The sequence below is a fragment of the Misgurnus anguillicaudatus genome, chromosome 16, assembly GCF_027580225.2.
Source record: "Misgurnus anguillicaudatus chromosome 16, ASM2758022v2, whole genome shotgun sequence".
Taxonomy (NCBI): Eukaryota; Metazoa; Chordata; class Actinopteri; order Cypriniformes; family Cobitidae; genus Misgurnus; species Misgurnus anguillicaudatus.
The window spans coordinates 21,216,528-21,235,644 of NC_073352.2; the positions used below are offsets into that span (position 1 = coordinate 21,216,528).

At 38.7% G+C, this 19,117-nt stretch overlaps 1 protein-coding gene across 6 annotated transcripts in view; it reads left to right on the forward strand.

Annotated features, from left to right (window-relative positions):
• The window catches only part of pcdh1b (protocadherin 1b), a 188,809-nt gene that overhangs the window by 151,869 nt on the left and 17,823 nt on the right, over nucleotides 1–19,117 (forward strand). Inside the window, exon 5 of one of the 6 annotated variants that reach the window (XR_012357973.1) lies at nucleotides 8,268–8,796. The exons of 4 other annotated variants lie outside the window; for them this stretch is intronic. Coding sequence is in view for 1 of the 2 variants with exons in the window: in XM_073854339.1 (XP_073710440.1) it covers nucleotides 8,268–8,323 (56 nt within the window). In the remaining variant the exon portion in view is untranslated. Of the gene's footprint in view, nucleotides 1–8,267; nucleotides 8,801–19,117 lie in introns of those variants that run through there. One more of the 6 variants, XM_073854339.1, reaches the window with a different exon arrangement.

Below are 19,117 nucleotides of genomic sequence, written 5' to 3' on the forward strand. Positions count from 1 at the left end.
CAAATCCAGTCATGGACACGTTGTGGTAATGAAAATTTTCCCCTTAAATGTAGAAAAAACAACAAAATTGTTTTGTATGATGTCATTTGAAATCATTTACAAAAAGTACATGAAGAGATGCTTGTAACTGTATGCTTCTTATTTTGATATTCTTACTTTGCATTAACTTTTTTTAATCAAAATGTTTCACGACACTTAATAAGTCTAATTTCGCGAGAATCACCCATATCCATTTATCCATTTGCCAGAGGCTTTTATCAAAAGAGACTTAGGGGTATCGTTTTATGGGGGTACAATCAGTATGTGTTCCCTTGGTTTGAACCTATGACCTTTTGCGGGGCTAATGTAATGCACTACCACTGTGCTGTACCGTAATCCAGTTGCTTTCTTAAATTATAAAATGAATAGTCCATGCTTCATTTTATCTGGATCTAAACTACTTAAAAAATGAATTGTACATTTAATATAAATAATGTAAATATTTTAAGTTCTAAAAATTAAGTATTTCAGTGACTTTTAGTGTAAAGTACTGTATGCTCGCTACTGATACCCTGAATTTGGCATGACATCAGATTTAAACAGCTCTCGTCCATCAACGCTTAATCCATAGAGATGGAAATAAAAGCATGCCGAGAAAATGAGAGGGAGTTGCTGAGAAAAACACGGGCGATGAAGAGCGCTAGCTAAGAGGATTAATAGTCATACGTTGGCATGGAGACTAAGTTGGCCACACTATTAGACAACCTTGCCTTTATTGTGTCTGATGAGTGAAGTGTCGTCTGAAATATCCAAAGAAGGAAGTGCAGAAAGAATAAGATAGAAAAATCCGTGAACCACTCCAGCGGTCTGTGAAGTCTAAGAAGTCAGACACGTCTTTTTTAGATCCGACGCTTCGACAGTTACAGATTTTTTCTCCTCCCTTTGTCTGCCGTCTGGAACTTTAAACAGTCACTCACTGTGCTTTTGTCTGTTTGCCGGATGGATCCTCTGACATCATGACTGTTACAGCCGAGCGGTCTTCGATGGAGTACTGGTGGGCAATCTCAAACAGGCCCAAGCAGCACCCTGCATCTCATATTGAACACTTTATGAATCTGCAATAGTCATTAAAAAGAGTATTTCTGCAACCGTGGGAGGTTTTTTACCCTGAGGACTTTTTGAAAATATAATGTTAGCATGATTTCTTTCACCACATCATCCAATTATGTTGTGTTTGATAGCATTCTGTTGTGGAAGGAAAAAAAGCATTTTTTTATATAAATTGGCAGACGTGTCTTGTTAAGGCTAATTTCATTTCTAGCATTTTATGCATCGTAAACTTTTACACAATTAAATAAAAATTTTTCACATTTTTTTTAACATTTTTTTTAACAAACAACCTGATTGAGAATGCTTTAAAAAACCGTACAAGGTTCGTTGGCATCTGTATGAACACCTACTGTATTTTGAAAAAAAAAACACCCATTAGTGCCACAATATAAAAAAATCTACCTCGCATGCTGAGTTTGACCAAAGAGAAAAAGTTAAACCTGACTGACAGACAGGTCGTCACAACAGCTGCTGTGCCCTGTGTGGTGCCAAGGGTGACTCCCCTCTCTCGGGCACCCTCCCTAGGTTCTGGCAGACAAACCCAGCCTTACACGTATTAATACTGACACACACACGTACGCTGTTACGCTCTATCCCACTGATACCTGGTACCCTTACTGTGCCTAAATGACCCATGCTGGGTGTATGGGACATGCACACACACCACGTCCAACCATGCTGAGTTGTCTTACTGTGTGGAGATAATAACAAGCCCTGCCCGTGCAGATGACCCTCAAACTTCACAGGACAACTCTTTCGAGTGTTTTTGCTAAGCTGTGCAGGATTATCTTGCACGCACATTCAGTTGTATAAGAAATAACTTGTAATGGTGTCAAACCAGAGTTAACAAACCATCACGGTTCATTTTTCAGACAGTAGATTGTCTATAGGCTCAGACTATATAAATCAGTCGCCGTCTTATAAATTTGCCGTTGCCATGACACTTCTGTCACCATAAATCACGGTTAGTCATCCAGCCGTTGACACCAAGCGGAGGATATGGAGATGTTTGCGAGAGCGGCACTTTGTTGTCACATACTCAGACCGAGACAGTTTTATTTACAGCTGTCTGATGATGAGCGCCTCAGTTATGATTGCTGGACGACGTGAATAACGGCCATAAGAAAATAGACGAATGGTGAAATAGATAAATAAAGACATAACAATAAGGCGTCAGCCTAAATACGATCACATTTGTCGGGCAGACGGCAATGAAGCATTTATCCTCTTTCTGAAATGAGAATGAAAGTCGACCCCGCGTGCCAAATTGTCATTATTGCAATTTTTGACTGACAGCTTAGTCGCGTTACTAGGGTTCAGACGGACTTATTGGTTTGCCAACAAAAGCGGATGCAAAAACGTTAATAAATAAACAGAGGAGGAATTTATCTTATTTATTTTCTTTGCTTTATATTCTAGTATGCTCAACAGATAATACGCAAATCATACTGCCATCTCGCTCTCTCTCTCTCTCTCGCTTGCTCACTCACTCACTCGCTCTTTCTCCCCCTCTCAATTTATACCCCATCTCTCTCTTTTCACGCTGCTTGGTGTGGGATTAGAGCTCTTGAGCTATGTTTAAATGGTGTTTATGCAAATAATCACTAGCCTCAGCACAATTATTTAAAGTGCTAACAAAAGAGAAATGCATCTCGCTCAGCCTGACAGAAGTCACACTCCCACTCACTGTGGCCATCTGGCTGCGATGCAACACACTTTTACTTTGCTGGTTTAATGTTTGATATTTTTGAACGAATGATCTGTTGATTATCTCCATGTGTCACCATTGTTAATCAAAATGTTGTCAAAAGGTTTGTAATCTTTCTGGAGCAGTTGGTGAATTTTTTTTTGGTTTTATTATTTTTTTGTTTTAGAACATATCATTTATTAAGATGTCTAATTTAATAGACAAGCCCTGGCTGACCTTGTATAGAGATTGCTGTAACTAGGGCTAAACTAAAGTGTGTAATGTTGCCAGTGTCTAAAATTAACACCTGCTAAGTGCCAAATGCAAGTAAAATTTGATTTTGGCAAGTAAATCTAACTCGGAGGTTGGTAAATTTATTAGAGGCTCTATCATTTTAGCTGTCATTTCATATAATCCTAGTTTTTCTGATAAGAAAACAACAAGCTAAAAGAATATACAAAAGAATTTTTTTTAGATGTGCATCAAACCCCATACAAGACAATTGTACATTTGAAACATAATATATAATAAAAATCGTAAATGATTAGTAATCATGTTATATATGTAGAAACTTAACTCTTTCAGCGCCATTTACAAGTTATTTTGTCAATTATGTTTCTGAATAATTTTTATGTTAATCTGTAATACCGCTATTAGCCACTAGATGGATAATCTGGCACTTACCCTATTTATGAAAAAAACTGAAGCCAAAATGTTATTTACAAATTTTAAACTGTTTTAATAATCATTCTGAATCTGATCTCTAACAAAATTCCTTTACAAAAATGCAAAAATTTCAGCTTTTTGCCAAAAATTGTTTTTCATCATTTAATGAAAAATACCCTTATTTAAAAGTTTATAAGCAGAGAGAAAAATATTGATAGGATGAAACTTGTTTTTTTTCTGTTTTGTTTGATTGAAAGCAGATGGTTTGTTTCTTCATTTGATATATTTGTATGTTTATATATTTTTAGGAGAACATTTTTTCTGGAAGGCATTTGTGAAACGTTTGTGAAAATCACAAAAAATGCTGGCGGGCAACTTCTCAAAAAACGGCTGGCGGGGAATGAGTTAAATACGTTCCTAAATAATAGTCATATATCTGATTTAATTTAAAAATGCTGATTTTTTTGGCATATCATGTTAAACTGTAATGTCATTATTATTATTACACGGCTCGTTTGATTGCTTGATTCTGATTGGCCGGTCGCGACATTTGCAGGTTTGTTATTCCCAGATAACAACCGTTCAAAACTAATAGTGCACTGAAACCCAGATGCTGCAAATAATTTTAAAAGGTACAGTTTAATATTACACAAAAATTAAATATTAATATCGAAAACTACATCATCAATTTTTTTGAAAAAAAGTTGTAGAGCACAAAGTTTTCCATTAAATTAGACCATTTGTATTAATTTACTTCAAAGTATGTGGATAAATAACTATTTTAAACCATACAGCGTGTTAATGACATTTGAACGTCCTGTCTTATTATATTAAAACCAAAAAAAAAAAATGGGTTTTCCTCGCGGAAGGTCCACATTGCTTAAAAATGAGCTCATAAAATATTTCAAATCAATATTTAATGTTCCTTACACTCTAAATAAATTGTTGCTAAATAGCACTAAAAGCTCGTAATCATAGGGCAACCATTTCTAGTGATATACAGCATCTATAAAAACCTATAAAGAACTATCCAGGGGTGATATAGCACCACTATAGCACTACATATGGTTCTACACAGGTGCTACACAGATACAACATAGGTCCTTTATGGCACTTAAAATGGTTTCCCTATGATAACAAGCCAGTGAACCACTTTTAGTTCTACTTAGCACCATTTGTTTTTAGAGTGTACCTTACTTATTAAGTAAATAGCCATGTAGGAAGCAGAATAATGTATAAGCAGTCGAGTGTTATAAAACATGTATATATCGTTATTTATGCAATACTCACTCTCTCATTATAGCATTTTATTTTCTATATGACTTATTGATCCTAACCAAATAAAAGAATTAGCATTGGAAAATCACATTAGCACTATATAACTTTTCTGATAGTCTCCCAGTAAAGTTTGGAGTCTAAACCCTACGCTGCTAAGGTGACTCTTGAGTCTTCCATTTGCAGGCTCGAACCTCATTCTAGAGGTGCGAGTCACTGGAAGGAAGTGTAGAGGAAGGTGGTAAGGGGTTGGAGGAGGCGGAGGGCTCCTGTGGAACAAACAACAACAGCACATCACGTCAGGAGGTAACCTCTGACGCAGGTGCTCGTGGGAAGGTGCTAAACGGGTGCAGTGGCAGGCTGAGCCTCATTAGTCCCAGATGCTGCCCGACACACTCACGGGCCTGCACACACACACCCCGACAGATGTCGAGGTGGCAGAGGTGAGGACCGGGATTGGGGAGGGGCCCTTGTCTCAGTGATTAGATCTGAGAAAACAGCTTGAGCAAGGCCACTAAAAGCCAGTGTGGATGCACCCGAAGTCCTAAACTAGTGAATGTGTGTATGCATTAGCACATTTGCCCATAAAACACAACTTGTTTTCATTATAATGGAATTATGGTCTTTATAATTCAATTGCTGTCTTCAGGTATCTGTGCATTACCACACAGTGTTTTATAATGTGCTTCCTGGTCATGGTTTTGATTTAGTAGTTAGACCCGATAAGCTGCCGTGTCTACATTGTGTCCAGAAGCGCTTGCCTTCCCTTTTTTTTCATTGCTGTCATCGCTCCAATTTCTCTTTTAATAAATTGGCACCCCTGCCCAAAATAAAATAACCCAGCAAGCAATTTTGCATTTAAAATCATCTAATAGCTGTCTAAACACAGCCTAGATGTCTAGTGCATCTATGTGAGCTGTCAATGAAAATGTTAATGACAGCCCTAAACAGATAGTCTAACAACAGCCCTAAAATAGATCTAGTAAATAAATAAATAAGTGAAACCAAACACATTGTAATCACTGTTGACTTTGCTTACATGATGTAATAAGTTATTTTGGCAAAAAATGACGTTGCCAAATTCAAGTTTATTTTGGCAAGAACTGTGTTACTCATAGCCAGACTATATTGGGTCTATAGTTAAAGGATTAGTCCATTTTCTTAAAAGAAAAATCCAGATAATCTACTCACCACCATGTCATCCAAAATGCCGATGTCCCTCCCCGTTCAGTCGAGAAGAAAACATTGCAGGATTTTTCTAATTTTAATGGACTTTAATAGAACCCAACATTTAATACTTAACTCAACACTTAACAGTTTTTTTCAACGGAGTTTCAAAGGACTATAAACAATCCCAAACGAGGCATAAGGGTCTTATCTAGCAAAACGATTGTCATTTTTGACAATAAAAAACAAAACAAATATACACTTTTAAAGCACAACTTCTCGTCGTGTAGATCCGGTCGTGATGCGCCAGCTGACCCCACTACGTCACCGCAATACGTCAGGACATCAAGAGGTCACAGAGGACGAACGCGAAACTCCGCCCCAGTGTTTACAAGCGTCTTGAAAGAGGACCGTTCCTACGTTGTTGTATGTCAACTGATAATAATTAAGGTCTTTGTGGCAGTTTGTCCGCAATGGTCCGCAAATGTGCGTTTTATATATGTAACACGTGACCTCCATACGTCACTACGCATTTACATTAGGTCGCGCTGGACCGGACCCGGACAAAAAGTTGTGGTTTAAAAGTATATATTTTTTATTTTTCTTGTCAAAAATGACAATCGTTTCGCTAGATAAGACCATTATGCCTCGTTTGGGATTGTTTATAGTCCTTTGAAACTCCGTTGAAAAAAATGTTAAGTGTTAAAGTCAATTAAAATTAGAAAAATTCTGCAATGCAGAAAGACATCAACATTTTGGATGACATGGTGGTGAGTAAACTATCTGGATTTTTCTTTTAAGAAAATGGAATATTCCTTTAAGCTAGATGGTGAAATGACGGCTGTCAAAATATGTGTTTGTTTAAGCTGCTCAACACAGTCAACACAGTTTGGGTATAAAGCAGAACTACTCCTAGTGGTTGTTGCAATTCCATGTGGTGCCACTAGGGGCACAAACATAACACAGTTTACTTTAATATAAAAGCCTAAAAACATCTCACACAATCTATAAAAGTGACATACGCATAATTTCCAAACCTAACACCTGCGCATCTGAAACGATGGCTCAGCAAACAAGCAGGCCTGAATACAAAGCCAACGCATTGCATTTAATGCAGTGATAAAAAGTATGTGTCTGTATTAGTGACACAGGGAATCCGTAAGGCGAGCACTGGTCTCTGGACAGATTGCAGCAGCTGGTGTTTGTGTCAGTGGGTACAGTGAGGCAGTGGCTGAAACTGTTACCGTGCAGTGCCTCATTGCCTACTGATGAGATGAAATGTCAGTTGCATTTCTCCTGCTGATCTGCACCCGGTAGGCAAGCTGTGCCTACTGTGTGCGGAGTCTGTGTCCTAACATTGTAAGAGACCTCTGGATCAGCCGTCGGCTATAAAAGCAGCGTGGACCAGCATGAATGGTAGTGGAAAAATATTGTAGTTGTTCTTGCTCTATTTGTGTAACAACAGGTGTATCGCAACAAGATGAAACAGCACTATCCTGGCAATGGTATTTTGGACAACATGGAAACATTTTGGAGACTTTTTCATTTTTTTTCCCTGGACACATTTGGGCTATGGTGCTGTTGATTACAATGGACAACAGCACAAAAGCAACCAACAACATAGCCATCTGTGCAGCACTGTATAAGTGTGGTCTAAGGGGAGCAGGTTTGTTCACATCATTTCTAAATTAACTTTGCAGTAACACTGTTTACTTTTGAAAGTTTTGAACATACTGTGTGTGCATAATCTGAAAGAGATGTATTGTTTTAAAACTGAAAAAATACTGAGCAAAATAATGAACTAAAAATAAAGCTCTAATCCTAAATTGTGAAAGGATAGAGCAGGTTTTTGGTCTTGCCCCCTTGCTCTTATGTTGTTTACTCATATTCGTTCAAAGATATGTTTTAAAGGAAAAGTTCACCCAAAAAATGGCAATTCTGTCATTATGTGTTGACTCTCATGTCATGCTGAACCCATATGACTTTTTCGTCCAAGGATCACAAAAGAAGAGATTTTAAAGAATTGTGCTGGTCGCTCTTTTCCATGCAATTACAGTAAATGTGAGTAATGATTTCTCGAAGCTATGGAAAGACGTGGATTATAGTATATGGACCACTTTATTTATGCTTGAAGCCTTTCTATTCACTGTAATTTGTATAGAAAAAATGCAACCAGTACAATTTTTTCGAAATGTTTCTGTTTGTGTTCCATGAAAGAAAGAGACTCATATGGCTTTGGATGCGATGAGCGTGAGTGAAGTTTTGGGTCAACTAATCCTTTAATTGCACTATGATTCCTTATTTACTTTATCAAAGAGATATTTTGCATGGAATGTATTGCGTTCCAGTACGTGAGTAGTAAGTCGTATCTATCCTCTTGTAGGTGCAGTAACGGGCGTTGACCGAGAGAAGGGGGCCGGCCAAAAAAGACTGCCTTAAACTTCTTTTTCCAAAACGTTTTTCTCCTAAGCGTACTTTTTTGCTTTTTGCTCTGCTGAAGTAGGACAGAGCTTGCCTCTTGTCAAAGATTGCGATAACACATATCTCCTCATCTCTGAAATATATATAAAACTTCCTTTTTTTTGTCGCACATAAGCAATGAGAAAACCAAATGGACAAACTCGGGAGCGGAAAAGCAGACTGAAAATTGTGGACGTGGGCGTCTTTTCGCTGATGTTTGTCAACCCAACCTGCCGTTTTTATTTTTCCTTAGCTTTTTGGGAGTGGATGTCTCTCATCTGTGGATCTACTCTAACTAATGGATTTAGGATATCTTCGCTTTCGCTTCTACTCAACTGTGCATTTCTTCCCTTTGCTCTGAACACTTTTGTATGGACTAGTACCTTTCCATCTCCTCCTATCCCTTTTGAACTCAGTCGGAGTCTTACTAACATTGTAATCATCCCGGTTTGGTAGGTATGTCTTTTCTGTCTGCCTCTTTTAATTTTCTCTACTTTCCTGTCCACCCTCTCCTTTATATTTCTTTTTCTTTTTGTCTCCCTCTCTGTACCACAACCTGACCCATTCACTTCTCTAAAAAAAGAAAAATCACCAGAGTACTTAATAGCTCCTCTTTAAAGGGCACATATTATGCCCATTTTTACAAGATGTAATATAAGTCTCAGGCAAGCCTAGAATGTGTCTGTTAAGTTTCAGCTCAAAATACCCCCATATTATTTGTTATAGCATGTCTAAAATGTCCCTATTTGGGTGGGAGAAAATTATGCTGTTTTCATGTGTACCTTTAAAGGGACATTCCACTTTTTTGAGAGTGTGCTGGTTTTCCAGCTCCCCTGGAGTGAAGCGTTTGGTTTTTGCCGTTTTGGAATCCGTTCAGCTGGTCTCCGGGTCTGGCGCTACCACTTTTTGCGTGGCTTGGCGCAATCCATGGAATCTTATTGGACCATTGGCATTGCGTCCAGAAGTAGCCAAAGAGTTTCGATGTGTTTCCTCTTTGAAACTTGACTCTTGTAGTTACATCGTGTACTAAGGCCAACAGAAAATTAAAAGTTGCGCTTTTCTAGGCAGATATGGCTAGGAACTATACCCTTATTTTGGGGTAATAATCAAGGACTTTGCTGCTGTAAAATGGCTGCAGCAGTCGTAGTGATATTACGCACTGCCCGAAAATAGTCCCCTTAGTATCTTTCAATAGCAGGGGACTATTTTCAGGCAGTGCGTGGTGTCATTGCACCTGCTGCGGCCATGTTGCAGCTGCGGGGTCCGTGGTTGTTGCGCCGGTTTGAGAGTGTGGTTCCTGGCCATATCTGCCTGGAAAATCACAGCTTTTGATTTTCTGTTGGTCTTAGTACACAATGTAACTACAGAAGAGTCAAGTTTTAAATAGGTAAAATATCGAAACTCTTTGGTTATTTTTGGACGCAATGCTAATGGTCTGGTCAGATTCCTTGGATTGTGCTAAGCTATGCTAAAAGTGCTAGCGGCAGAGCTAGAAATCAGCCGAATGGATTCCAGGAAGGTAAGAATCAAATGTTTAACTGTAGGGGAGCTGGAAAATGAGCATATTTTCCCAAGGAGTGGAATGTCCCTTTAAATGCAAATAAGCTACTGCCCTCACTCCCTAACCAACAGGCAGTAAGCACTTTCGGTTAACAATAGACCTGATTCCTGTGAACACAGTCTGAGACTATAGTATATTTAGCCGTATTAGTGCTACATCATGCTAAGAAACACATTTAAAAAGCTTTTTGGTTAAAATTAACCAGTCAGTCAGTGACCATGGGCGGGAATTTATCAGTGTGATGTCACATTAACAAAATAATCAAAACAGCATGTCTTACATTGATTTAATGGGGATTAAAAAAGGAGTGGGTGGATTTTTTCATTGTAAGGTTGTTGTTGTGTTCACACACTGCCAACACTAATTTATGTCCAATCTCCTTGTAAAAGTGGATTTTACACCATATGTGCTCTTTAATGCACTTTGACCTCTTAACAAACACAGTGGCAGTATTTGTCTACCATAACTTCTATGAGTCATACTCATATCACTCAATTTAAAGAAGGGTATATTAAATATAAAATTATATATATATAAAAATTAGATAAGACTGCATTGCAGCCTGTATCAAATCAACACTTTGCACTTTTTTCATTCTTGTATCCCCTCCAAAAGACTCTAAGTGAAAAGAGGCAAGATGAAAATTATCCTTAAATGAGAACATTATCTCATATTTTGGCGTCTGCAGATGCGCGAGCTCACGGACCCAAATGAAGCTCAGTGCCATAGAGTTTCAGTCGGTTCTTAATTAGATTGGTTGACTAACAGACTCCATTTCCTGCCTCTCTCTCTCTCTTTCTTTGTAAAAGCATTGACCTCTTCGCCTCACGCCAGTCAATGACTGTGCCACAGTGTAACGCACAGACCAAATACACATTTGCTTTTGAACCGAGGAGGTGTTGATGTGAATATTGTAGTCATTGATGTTCCCGCATCTGTACGTGAGGAGCACGTGTATATATGTAAGTAGCTGATATCAAATGATGTTTATCGAATATAAATATATGGCACATTTACCTGACAGTATGTCTGTAATGTGAAGACATATCTTATGATCAAATATGGAATTTTTCTTCTCTGTGTGTCTGAGACAGTGATTACAATAACAATAGAGGGGAGGCTAGATTAATGTCATGGGTCATTTACTTACATTAAGCCAGTGATAGAGATTCTGTCAGCTAGGCAGACAGTCTAGCAGAAAGTGCTGTTCATGTGAATGTACTTTGTAATCAGCCATTTTTAGTACAATAAATTGACTTATCAACACCCGGTTGCTGTGTCTGTAGTTTCACTGCATGATTGCAGCTGCTTTTGAATCAACACTGAGCCCTTAAATAAAAGTACTGATGACATATGGTAAAATATAGGATAATGTTTTATAATCCTAATTTTGAGATTAGGAACATCTTTTTTTCTTGTTTTTAGTTTTTGTCATAGTCTGTGAGTACTTAAAATTTCAAGGTTATATTTTCACAAAATGTTTATTATGATTTGGTTGAAAACAGTAAATCATAAAAAATTTCTTTTCACAGGTAGGATCACATACTCTATATTTTTCTTCCTTTCTTATTTTGAGTCATAGCAGCGATCAACAATATCTTATTTCGTTCTCACAGACAATTCCAACAGAGGAACAACACTGCAAACATTTGCATGTCCGTACCCAAGGTGGTCAAGATTGTGACATTTATATTCTGCAGGATAATCGGCAGTGCTATTATTACCGTTAGCCTTTTCTCTTCGGGCTCAAAACAATATTGAGTGAATCATTTGGAGAAGTAGGGAATAAGGGTGTTTGCCTGTGTGTGTGTGTGTCAGGTTTCGCCTATTGTGATATCCTAAACCAAATGTCCCTTTAAGGTGGATAGTAATCCGCCAACAGCCTTTGTGAGGAAAATAGCTTAAAGGGACACTCCACTTTTTTGAAAATATGCCTATTTTCCAGCTCCCCCAGAGTCAAACATTTCATTCTTACCGTTTTGGAGTCTATTCAGCCGATCTCCGGGTCTGAGGTTACCACTTTTAGCATAGCTTAGCACAATCCATTGAATCTGATTAGACCATTAGCATCACGCTCAAAAATAACCAAAGAGTTTCGATATTTTTCCTATTTCAAACTTGACTCTTCTGTAGTTAGATTGTGTACTAAGACCGACGGAAAATTAAAAGTTGCCATTTTCTAGGCCGATATGACTAGGAGCTATACTCTCATTCTGGCGTAATAATCAAGGACTTTGCTGCTGTAACATGGCTGCAGGAGGCGCAATGATATTACACAGTGCGCAAAAATAGTCCCCTGCTATTGAAAGATACTAAGGGGACTATTTTCGGCTGCTGCGTAATATCATTGCGCCACCTGCAGCCATGTTACAGCAATAGGAAAAATATCGAAACTCTTTAATTATTTCTGAGTGTGATGCTAACGGTCTAATCAGATTCTATGGATTGTGCTAAGCTATGCTAAAAGTGGTAGCGCCAGACCCGGAGATCAGCTAAATGGATTCCAAAACGGTAATAAAATCAAACTTTTAACTGTAGTGGAGCTAAAAATGAGAACATATTTAAAAAAAAGTGGAGTTTCCATTTAACAAACATTCTAAACGATATCTTAATGAAAATCTAAAGATGCAGATCGATTTGTCTTGTGATAATGTTTAAGGATAGGGAACTAAAAATAGCATTGTCTAATTATAAAAATAGTCAATAAAACATCCCCACCATAGTAGAAAAGTAAACGTGTTTGTGTTGAGTGGCAGTACTAGTGGCAGTAGTCACAAAACACATCCTAGAGAATGTGCAACTCTATTTTCACGTTCTAATTCGGGCCCTCGCTGGAAGAGCTTGATGATGGGATGAAAGAAATGTGTTTTTGTTTTTCTACTCACACCTCAGACACACACTTACTGTATGTGTCACTGAATGAATGTGTGTGTTTGTGTGTGTTTGTGTGTGTGTGCTATAAGAGACAGCAATGATGTCAGATAGTTAGTTTAGAGAGCGACTGAAGACATTTTACATTGAAGGCACCACTGAATTTAATTAAATCCTAACTTGCAGGCCTAATTAACACCATGATAAATAACACTGTCCACAAGAGGTACAGCTCATCCAAAGACAATGCTAAAATGGATCCAGTCCAAGCCTCTCATTCGGTTTCCCTCAGAAGAAAGTGTATCATGCATTTGTCATCTTAACAAGAAAACAATGACATTCCCTGATGCCCCGCAGCCCTAATCAGTTTTAACTGTACCAAAAGGTGTGTGCGTGTGTGTTCTGTACTGAATGATGTCAAAGGAATAGATCATATGTTCTAGATAGATGTTCAATCAGCCCACACTGTAAGCAAACAAACAGGGCAGTAGAGCTTGACTTATGCCTCCGAATTCCCGTTTGACATGCCAGCTGCTGCCCTGTGGCAAGAGACATGCATACACAGCCAGTGAGCACACATTTTGTCGGAATAAGCAGGCTTGACTGAACATTAAAGTTGTGTCCCTAATGATGTGGCATGCAATATGCATACTACAGTATGAACAGCAAGATGACGTCCCAAATGGAACTCATAATGTTTTTTTTATTATAAAACGAGGCATTCGCCATTTTTTTCAGTTTGCGCTTAAAATGCATGAGATGTATTGCAGTGCTAGACAATGCACGTGTGTATGCGCATGTCTCCATTCGTATGTTTGTCTTAAGGGCTATATCTAAATGAACAGACTGTGCATGCGCTTGGACAGATGGTGTGAGGTAGTGTTTGGCTAAACAGGGCATTTACTTGATACCATACAATCAATCAGCACGCACAAACACACACGCAGCGCATTTATAACACCTCCAGCACAGATGTGTTCTAGTTTCAGCTACTGTACACGGACATGGACATGCTATTCTCAGGCCTATACATGCCCGCGGGGTCCTTATGCAACCGTATCACATTGAACTGCTCGAGCTTGCTGAGGACGCGTGCCTCCGTATAGAGAATCCCATTAGTGAGGTCTTTAGTGTTTTGCGGGCCGGTTTTGGCTTGACCGTTCGCACTGGCACAATGCTGGCCCAGCGCTGGGCAAACAGAGGGCGCATATTATAGTGCCGCGTTTCTGTGCCAACCTAGCCAAGCCTGACAGCGCCAGTTCACAACATAATCCAATCTCTTTACCTCCACCTTTACTGTTTTCCAAATTACTTTCTGTTGCTCTCCTCCTCTCTAGTTTCTGTCATGTATGCAAACTTGACTTAAAATTAACTATGGTCAAATTATATCTGAATTCAATGTATTGGCATATATTCAATGAAACTTTATTTAAATCTAGAGGAAAAAATAGACTGTGAGCTCAATATGGTACCACATAACTTAAGACAGAAACTTATACGAGATGTCACAGACTTGTAATAATCTTCAGAAACGCTACCATTTCTTTGTTCATGCATCTTAAAACCTTATTTTCCACCATCGCCTCAGTCCTCTGATTTTACAGCGCTGGGTAAAAGAGCGGCTGATGGGGTACGGGATGAGGGTAGATAAACAGATATCTTATCTAGAGGAAATGTGCTCCTGTGGTGAGGACGCTCGTTAGCGTTAGCATTGGCTAATCCTCTCTTATTAATGGGCTCCGTTGCAGTGCTGTTGTGTACGGAGAGGATTAGCTGTTGTTTGTCTCTCGTCTGTGTTATGTTGTTCTAGCCTCATGTGGGTCAGAGGAGAGACTATTACTGAGCTGCCCTGTTATAGCACTCAGACATCGGGAGCGGCGGCTCACGCTGGTGCTGGAAGTGTTGTTGTACAGCCGAGTTTAAAGCTTAGGAAGTTTTTACTCAAAAATGTGTATCTAGACCGGAGGTCAGGTTTGGTTGGTTAGCATGGGCCAATTTGCTCTTAATTTGATTTGCATGAATTCATTTGACAAATACTTTTATCCAAAGCAACAGTGCATTCATACATTTTTTGTATATGCATTCTTTGGGAATTAAACCCATGACCTATGCATTGCTTGTGCACTGCTCTATAAATGAAGCTATAGGAACACAAAAAAATGCCAAAAAGTGTTTCTCAGGGGATGTTTACACTTGGTATTAAAATGTGTTTTCATCGATCGGATCACAAGTGGACGAGAGAGACACATTACGTTTACACCTGGTATTTAAATCCGTCTCTTTTGTCCACTTTCGACCACTTCTGTGCTGAATACTGTGAGGGGGTGGTCTGTGAGACGGTGGGCGAGTCTCTCTGCTGTCATTCAAACCTGAGTGGGAGTAATGATGAGTTTATATGGACGCAAGCTAATATTATGTCGGAGTCCACTGCTTGTTTAGCAAGTAAACATGCCGCACAGAGTTTTGTACGTGTGTATGTAAGAGCATTCTCTGAATTTTCGGCGCAATTGATGAAATCGGATCGCGCAACTTTCACACGCTTTCAAAATGAAACTGCGGAGATCAGCCGCTTAGTTTTATCAATGAAAGGCTAAAAATAGTGCTGTTCACCGTATGTTCATGACAGAAGTCAAAAAAGACATAAAACTTGTGTTTAATACCTCAGATTAGATAAATGGGCGGAGAGAAGGCGGTCGCGTGTGGCTGTTCCAACGCATTCAACCACATGTGCGTTCCGCAACTCCAAAGCGATCCGTTCGAAAGTGGTTTCGACTACCTCTGGATGTGGTTGAAAGTGGTCGTGGATCCACTTGTGATCCGATTGATGAAAACGCATGTTAATGCCAAGTGTAAACAGCCTCTTAAATAAAATTTTTTTATGCATTCATCATTTTAGCTGAATGGGACCGCTACCACTTTTTTTTCAGGTAATATATGTGTATTTGTCATATAAACACACACTCACAACCACATTATTTTTTACACCCCTAGTTGTTTTTGGATGAGTGTGGAGGATTTTGTGTGCTTTCTGTGTAGGCGTGTTATCTTTGGACGACGTTTCTGGTGAGCCACAGGGCAAATGTGTTTCTGCCCCAGTTAGGCCGCCTTGCTCTGGCATGGCCTTAGCTGGCATGAGAGTGCCACTGAAACCCTGGCCCTTTATTATTTTTGAGCACAGGGGATGTGGGCACACCAAAAAGCCTGCACAGACCAGTCACTAGACATCTTTAAATTTTGGTCTCAGCGTCTGTATACACCAAAGTCTCATTTCAAAATGTCACAGTACAAATTCAATTTCAGCTGAAAATAGTTCTGCTTTCTGCCTAAATGTGTTGATAAAAGGCCTGTATTCTTCTCTTTTCTGTCAAAAACAGTATATAATTCATAGAGGTCACAAATAGAAATCGGTACCTTATAAAAACATTGAAATTGGGCGGACAAATGCAATATTCAGTCAGAAGAGCGTGCCCTTTCATGAATAGCCATGGGTCTTTAGTTTTAAACATATCACTAAATCATGCATAATTACAAAAGTTGCATATGGAAACAGTCATGCACTTCATATTTTTGCTTATTTGTATTGAAGCAGGACTACTTTAAGTTTTAGTGTGTTTTAAATTTAAAGTTTAATCTATCATATTGACGGCCCCACTGCTAGAAGACAAGAACTTATTTGTTTGTTGTTTGTGTATTCATAAATTTAGTTTGACTTTTTAAAGAATAAAATAACTGATGACTCCACATTTTTAAGCTTTCACTTTTTGATTGTTACCATTCGAAGTGAGTGCAGTGTGTGTACAGTATGTGTGTGTGTGTGCTATCAGGGGACACTTTGCTCCTCTGTGGTGGATGTCTCTGTGGGTGAACTCTCACAGCGTGTGTGTGTGTGTGCGTGTATGTGTGCAGTATGCGTGTGTAAAGTATGCGTGTGTGTGTGTGCTATCAGGGGACACTTTGCTCCTCTGTGGTAGATGTCTCTGTGGGCGAGTGTGTGTTTGTGTGCATGTGTGTGTTGTGTGTAAAGATGTGTATCGTGGAGATAAATCCCAGTGTGTGTTCTGAAGAAGTATTGTCCTAGTTAATTAGCAGCACAGCGGTCAGATCCACACACTGGCCTTCAAAGTTTTCACACTCAACAACACTCTCTGCATACAGACGCAGACAATAATGAGTACACACACACACATATGCACTTACTGTACCCAGATGTCATACTGACATGTCCTTCACAAAGCAAATCTGTAGTTTGTGATTCATGTCTATTGTCTTTCCATCACTGCAATCTTTTCTTTTACCGTCAAGAGCGACCGGGGCTAGTTGTCACATAGGACATTTGTCACAAGTGCTCAGTTTCACGCTTGACTTCTCTTGCAATGTTTTCATATGTTGGTTTCAAATGCCTAGTTTGAAACCATGTTAGGGTCACTATGTTTTGACCCTAAAAGCCATGTCAAGTTGCCATATTTTTGCATACATTATATATTAGGCACATATGCGCATATTAAATACAGTTTATAGATTTCAGTATCTGAATATATACTACACTGAAATATATTCTGATGTTATAATAGCCTGTTCCTTTTGTGACCCATGTTTACTGTACCTGACTTTTAAATGAGATTGACCTCTCTTTCCATTGGTTACACTCTTTGGCTTTGTAAAATAACATTAGTTCAACACTGTCAGGGCTGAATGCTGCTTACCGCACACCCCCTTTAAGGTCTTATAAAATGTATACTTATGCTCAATCCTGGCCTTTATCAGCAGGCTAGTGAGCCACTGTATTTGATTTCCAGGGCTTCCTTCCAGAGGAGAAACAGAATTGATTTACATTTAAAATCAAAGCTCTATCCTTTTGGTTCCTAAAGCAGAGGACGGCAAGCTAAGAAATAGCATTTATTTTTGTTTGTTTTTTTCCTGCTGTGCAACTGGCTGGTGAAGTCTCACTTGGCCAGGTGCGCTGTTGCAAATAGTGTCTGAGAGTTGTATGTGTGCTCCATTTGCTTGTTAGCAACTCTCCATGGCTTTGTCAGTGGTATCAGAGTTTTGTTTTTTCCCAGAAGCACTCTGCAAGTCCAGAGTAGAAGTTGTTAAATCACATTCACTTCTTTTTTCATGCATCCCTCTTACCTTTTTTAGCCCTATTTGGAAAAATCTGAAAGCCAAGCTGAGGGAATCCTGCATAATAATGTCGTGCCCTCAGTATAGTGTGAGGGGTAGCCAGCGAACATCATGCTATGGTACCTTCAACATGTTAATGGATAGTCTTCCAAATATCTTTGACAAAACTTATTAAATGACAAAAAAATTAAGTGATAAAAGGCTGGAAAAGAGTGTATTCTCAAAGTTCAGAAGTCAGGCAATAATCAAATCAAATCCATTTCCAGTAAGCTAGCTGTGAAATTTTGTTTAAAATCGAAGCAAAATGTTTAATTCTTCATTGAAAGAGCGTTTGAAAGAAATGATGAGTTAATGAAGCATATGAGGTGTGGTCAGACAAAACAAATTAAATAAACAACAGTGAGGGACCACAGTAAGAAGTGGTACAAGGGTAGAGCAGAAACAGATGGCGTATCTTCTGTTGAAGTGGAAGCAGTTTATTAGCAAAGCAAAAGAGAAAGAACAGGGCGAGTTGTGTCGAGTTTCATTAGTCGAAAGAAACTTGAACATTTAATCGACTTAATGTTAGCATTTGAACTCGCCAAAGCTAAAATAACATTTATCACAGGGGATACCCTCAAGATACACAGCCCAGTCACACAAAACTACGTACCTATAGTTACAAAATTTTTGATTCTAAATTTTTGTTTATGTGTCATTGTCACGTATTGGTTACTCAACTGTTTGTCCTATTTTCTTACCATTGTCTCTTTGGTTTAGGGTTAGATTTACATAAAATTCCATCCTCACCCAAACCCAACTCTAACCCTAAAAGAAATCAGAAAAAATTGTATAAACCAATACGTAGCATCTCATGGAACGGCTGAAATTCCACAAGGGGGCGTATTTGTTCCTCAGACATTGCACAATAAACGTGACATCCAAATATATCATTATAAATCGTGAATGAAAAGTGAGATTCGAACGAATGTCCTGTAGTGAACTAATTGTATACAGTATTTATATCGTAATTCGGAAACGTCAAGATTGTGAGGTGAACAAATTGTTTTGGATTTAAAGGGTTGAATATTCCATTTCCTTGGACTTTTGGGGATTTATGAACAATTTGTTTTGGACAATTTCACCGAAGCGGATAAAGGGAAGATCTTGAAGGTAAGAAAATATCCTAAATTGGCGCCACCCGGTTCAGGTAACTAACAACTAGATTACAGTTTTATGAC